The 6,000-nt window shown below is 42.3% G+C and overlaps 1 protein-coding gene across 1 annotated transcript in view; it reads left to right on the forward strand.

Moving 5' to 3' along the window:
- The window catches only part of LOC309400632 (meiotic recombination protein REC8 homolog), a gene marked incomplete at its 5' end in the record, with an annotated part of 40,152 nt that overhangs the window by 23,254 nt on the left and 10,898 nt on the right, over positions 1-6,000 (forward strand). The window contains 4 exons of the mRNA XM_081969192.1: positions 239-330; positions 2,624-2,715; positions 2,841-2,984; positions 4,606-4,624. Of these exons, the coding sequence (XP_081825318.1) occupies positions 239-330; positions 2,624-2,715; positions 2,841-2,984; positions 4,606-4,624 (347 nt within the window). The remainder of the gene's footprint in view (positions 1-238; positions 331-2,623; positions 2,716-2,840; positions 2,985-4,605; positions 4,625-6,000) is intronic.

Consider the following 6,000-nt stretch of genomic DNA (forward strand, 5'->3'; position numbering starts at 1 on the left):
AAAGGATGCAAATGACCAGCCGTCTGCAAGGAGGACAAATCCTTCCGTTCCCCACCCTCCAGGCAGAGCTGAAGAAGCTCCTTGGATGAGAAGCGGAACGTCTTCAGAAGCAAAAGCAAGAAAGTCCAGTTGCCTCCTGAAAAAAGCACCTTGGGGACAAGCTGGAAGACTGTTATCTTGGAGATAAAACGAATCAGAAATAATTTTTGTTTTTATTTTTAATTTTGGGGGGCGTTAGGATTGCGGAGGAGACCGTGGCAGCGAAAGAAACGGGACCGCTGTTGAGAGAAGAGACCCGACCTTCTGTAAGCGTACCTCTGCAGCCTTTGGGTAAGTGGGGTGATCCGTGGAGCTCCCCCCTTCAAGCAAACTTTCCCTTTGATTTGACTCAAAAAAAAGGCCCGATTCTATGAGTAATAATACTAACAATAACCGACCGTATTTTTCGGAGTATAAGACGCACCTAGCTTTGGGGGAGGAAAACAAGTGGAAAAAAATCTGCCTCTGCCTCCCAGCAATTTTGTTAAGCTGTCTAGGGCAATAATAAAGCCGTCTTTAAAAAGCAAGTCTAATGATTTGAACCTTCTATAGGCAGTTATAGTTATTGACTTACCTCCTTGCACTGAACAGCCTGATTAGCACAAGAAAAAAAAAATCTGCCTCTGCCTCCCAGCAATTTTGTTAAGCTGTCTAGAACAATAATAAAGCCGTCTTTAAAAAGTAAGTCTAATGATTTGAACCTTCTATAGGCAGTTATAGTTATTGACTTACCTCCTTGTGCCAAACAGCCTGATTAGCACAAGAAAAAAAAAATCTGCCTCTGCCTCCCAGCAATTTTGTTAAGCTGTCTAGGGCAATAATAAAGCCGTCTTTAAAAAGTAAGTCTAATGATTTGAACCTTCTATAGGCAGTTATAGTTATTGACTTACCTCCTTGCAGCGAACAGCCTGATTAGCACAAGAAAAAAAAAACCTGCCTCTGCCTCCCAGCAATTTTGTTAAGCTGTCTAGAACAATAATAAAGCCGTCTTTAAAAAGTAAGTCTAATGATTTAAACCTTCTATAGGCAGTTATAGTTATTGACTTACCTCCTTGTGCCAAACAGCCTGATTAGCACAAGAAAAAAAAATCTGCCTCTGCCTCCCAGCAATTTTGTTAAGCTGTCTAGGGCAATAATAAAGCCGTCTTTAAAAAGTAAGTCTAATGATTTAAACCTTCTATAGGCAGTTATAGTTATTGACTTACCTCCTTGTGCCAAACAGCCTGATTAGCACAAGAAAAAAAAATCTGCCTCTGCCTCCCAGCAATTTTGTTAAGCTGTCTAGGGCAATAATAAAGCCGTCTTTAAAAAGTAAGTCTAATGATTTGAACCTTCTATAGGCAGTTATAGTTATTGACTTACCTCCTTGCAGCGAACAGCCTGATTAGCACAAGAAAAAAAAAACCTGCCTCTGCCTCCCAGCAATTTTGTTAAGCTGTCTAGAACAATAATAAAGCCGTCTTTAAAAAGTAAGTCTAATGATTTAAACCTTCTATAGGCAGTTATAGTTATTGACTTACCTCCTTGTGCCAAACAGCCTGATTAGCACAAGAAAAAAAAATCTGCCTCTGCCTCCCAGCAATTTTGTTAAGCTGTCTAGGGCAATAATAAAGCCGTCTTTAAAAAGTAAGTCTAATGATTTGAACCTTCTATAGGCAGTTATAGTTATTGACTTACCTCCTTGCAGCGAACAGCCTGATTAGCACAAGAAAAAAAAAACCTGCCTCTGCCTCCCAGCAATTTGCCTCCTGGAGCAAACAGCAAGTTTCACTTTCAATTTCACCAATGGCCTCCCGATGATCAGCTGTTTCAGGCTGCCAGGATTGCCGTAGCCTACTGCAGCCTCCGCAAGCCCCATTTTCCCTGTTTGCTGCAAGGCGGTAAATTGCTGGGAGGCAGAGGCCAAAAGGGTGGGGGGGACAGTGGGTGGGTGGAGCTACACTCGGTATATAAGACGCAGCCAAATTTGCACCCTCTTTTAGGGGGGGAGGGGGAAAGGTGCATCTTATACTCCGAAAAATACGGTAGTTCTTGGCTTACGGGCACAGTTGGAAGCAGAATTCCCGCGGCTAAGCGAGGAGGCCTTTCAGTGGGTCACGAGTCCGATTTGACCAACCGACTTGCCGCGGTTGTTAAGCCAATCGCCGCTGTCGTTAGGTGAGTCGGGCGGTTGTTAAGCGAATCCCGCTTCCCCTCCATTGACGTTGCTTGTCGGAAGCTGGGGATCATGTGGGATGCTAAGAAGAGATTGGACAGCCAATTGTCTCCAGTGGTGTAAGGTCTCCTGCTTGAGCACAGGGGGTTGGACTAGAAGACCTCCAAGGTCCCTTCCAGCTCTATTCTAATCGATTGCAAGTATACACCATACAAGGCTAAAACCTACCAACGTGTTCGGATTCGACCGAGGGACCAAGGAAAATCAGGGCTTAATGAGGCTTGAGATATTTTTGCGCCTCCTTCTGCCTTTAATCTTTTCTCTCTTGGGAAAAAAAAAACAGTCCTGTTTTCCGGGCATCCTTTTTACGTGGGCGAGAAAAAATATGGTGATTTCCCAACGTGCCTCCTCATTTTTCCTTATCTATAGAGATTACTCCTCCGGGAGCAGAACCCAGGTTCCCACCGACTCCCCCTTCTCCCGGGGTTAAGGCCAGGAGTGGGCACCCACTGAGCCCCGAGGTGAGATCAAAGGAGGATGGGAAAGAGAGGGTCCCCACTCCCACTCAGAGGCCGCCCCCCGGGGTGGGGGGCACCGACTGTCCAAGGTCAGCCCCAAAATTATTTCTTTCTTTCTTTCCTCCCAGCTCCAGCTGCCCGAGTACGAGCCGTCTCCGGCCCGTCCCTCCAAGCGTCGAAGGCAGCTGCGTTTCATAGACGTGGTGACTCAGATTTCCAAGGAGGATTTCCAGAAACAGATCTCGAACACCCACATACAGTGCCAGCCCTTGGTAGGCATTTGATGCGGGGAGACACGGGGCTCCAAAGCTATTTTATCTATTGATTTGATTTATTTTGGTTTGTCGAGCACACGTGGGAAAAGAAGTATGAACGTATAGCTATTTAAATAGGAGCCAGATGTGCGCAGCAGCTGCCAAAAAAGCCAACACAGTTCTAGGCTGCATCAACAGAGGGATAGAATCAAGATCACGTGAAGGGTTAATACCACTTTACAATCCCTTGGTAAGGCCACACTTGGAATACGGCATTCAGTTTTGGTTGCCACGATGTAGAAAAGATGTGGAGACTCTAGAAAGAGTGCAGAGAAGAGCAACAAAGAGGATTAGGGGACTGGAGACTAAAACATATGAAGAACGGTTGCAGGATCTGCAACCTAGGCAGGGGGTTGGACTAGAAGACCTCCAAGGTCCCTTCCAACTCTGCTATTGTATTGTATTGTAAAAACTGGGTATGTCTAGTTTAAGAGAAAGAAGGACTAGGGGAGACATGATAGCAGTCTTCCAATATCTCAGGGGTTGCAACAAAGAAGAGGAAGTCAAACTATTCTCCAAGGCACCTGGGGGTAGAACAAGAAGCAATGGGTGGAAACTAATCAAGGAGAGAAGCAACTTAGAACTGAGGAGAAACTTCCTGACAGTGAGAACAATGAATCAGTGGAGCAGAAGTTACCTCCAGAAGTTGTGAATGCCCCAACACTGGAAGTCTTTAAGAAGATGTTGGATACCATTTGTCTGGAACGGTATAGGGTTTCCTGCCTAGGCAGGAGGGGGTTGGACTAGAAGACCTCCAAGGTCCCTTCCAACTCTCCTATTGTATTGTATTGTAATTTAATGAAAAGAAGGACTAGGGGAGACATGATAGCAGCCTTCCAATATCTCAGGGGTTGCCACAAAGAAGAGGGAGTCAAGCTATTTTCCAAGGCACCTGAGGGTAGAACAAGAAGCAATGGGTGGAAACTAATCAAAGAGAGAAGCAACTTAGAACTGAGGAGAAACTTCCTGACAGTGAGAACAATTAATCAGTGGAACAGACGTTGCCTCCAGAAGTTGTGAATGACCCAACACTGGAAGTCTTTAAGAAGATGTTGGATAGCCATTTGCCTGAAACGGTATAGGGTTTCCTGCCTAGGCAGGGGGTTGGACTAGAAGACCTCCAAGGTCCCTTCCAACTCTGCTCTTGTATTGTATTATTGTAAGGTTCCAGCAGTTTCCCAGAGCCGCTGAAATGCCAAAGGGAGTGAGATTTGCAAAAAATGCCAGCTTTTATTGATGGCCATAGCAAAAGCTGGGTGATAAAACGATCTCCGAAGCCTAAAAATAAATGCACGGAAGGAAGAGCCATAGCAAGAGGGGCTCAGAGGATTATATACATTTTAGGCAGATAGAAACAAAGTTTATCCACTCAAGAGACAAAGATTCGTTACCAACCTGATCTTTAAAGCGTCCTTTTGTTCAAGCTCCTCTCTCTGTCTCCCTTATCTATGGAGAATTCCTATCGCCTTGTGCAGGTTGTTCTTCGGCTTTACGAGCCAGGAAAACTCCCCAGTTTGGTCCCTAGTTTATCTATGGGGGCCTGATATTCCCATGTAACCATGTCTCCTATGTTTCCAAGAATGTCCCTAGCTTTGAAGGCAAGAATAGAAGCGAGACGCAGCAGCAAGATCACGTTGGCAGTCCAGGATGAAGGTTGCAATTTGCTTGGCTAGAAAACAACTGATTTCCGACAGTCTACAATACACTACAATACAATACAATACAATGCAATGCAATGCAATACAATACAATACAATACAATACAATACAATACAATACAATAATACAATACAATACAATACAATAATACAATACAATACAATACAACACAACACAATACAATACAATACAATAATACAATACAACACAATACAATACAATAATACAATACAATACAATACAACACAATACAATACAATACAATAATACAATACAATACAATACAACACAATACAATGCAATGCAATGCAATGCAATGCAATGCAATACAATACAATAATACAATACAATACAATAATACAATACAATACAATACAACACAATACAATATAACACAATACAATACAATACAATAATACAATACAACACAATACAATACAATGCAATGCAATGCAATACAATACAATACAATAATACAATACAATGCAATGCAATACAATGCAATGCAATACAATACAATACAATACAATACAATAATACAATACAATACAATACAATAATACAATACAATACAATAATACAATACAATACAATACAATACAATAATACAATACAATACAATACAATACAATAATACAATACAATACAATACAATACAATACAATAATACAATACAATACAATACAATACAATACAATACAATACAATAATACAATACAATACAATACAATACAATACAATACAATACAATACAATACAATACAATACAATACAATACAATACAATACAATAGTAGATTTGGAAGGGACCTTGGAGGTCTTCTAGTCTAACCCCCTGCCTAGGCAGGAAACCTTATACCATTCCAGACAAATGGCTCTCCAACATCTTCTAAAAGACTTCCAGTATTAGGGCATTCACAACTTCTGGAGGCAACTTCTGTTCCACTGATTAATTGTTCTAACTGTCAGGAAGTTTCTCCTCAGTTCTAAGTTGCTTCTCTCCTTGATTAGTTTCCACCCATTGCTTCTTGTTCTACCCTCGGGTGCCTTGGAGAATAGTTTGACTCCCTCTTCTTTGGGGCAGCCCCTGAGATATTGGAAGACTGCTATCATGTCTCCCCTAGTCCTTCTTGTCATTAAATTACAATACAATACAATAGCAGAGTTGGAAGGGACCTTGGAGGTCTTCTAGTCTAACCCCCTGCCTAGGCAGGAAATCCTATACCGTTTCAGGCAAATGGCTATCCAACCTCTTCTTAAAGACTTCCAGTGTTGGGGCATTCACAACCTCTGGAGGCAACTTCTGTTCCACTGAT

This window comes from Natrix helvetica (genome assembly GCF_964273705.1).
Source record: "Natrix helvetica genome assembly, chromosome: W".
Taxonomy (NCBI): domain Eukaryota; kingdom Metazoa; phylum Chordata; class Lepidosauria; order Squamata; family Natricidae; genus Natrix; species Natrix helvetica.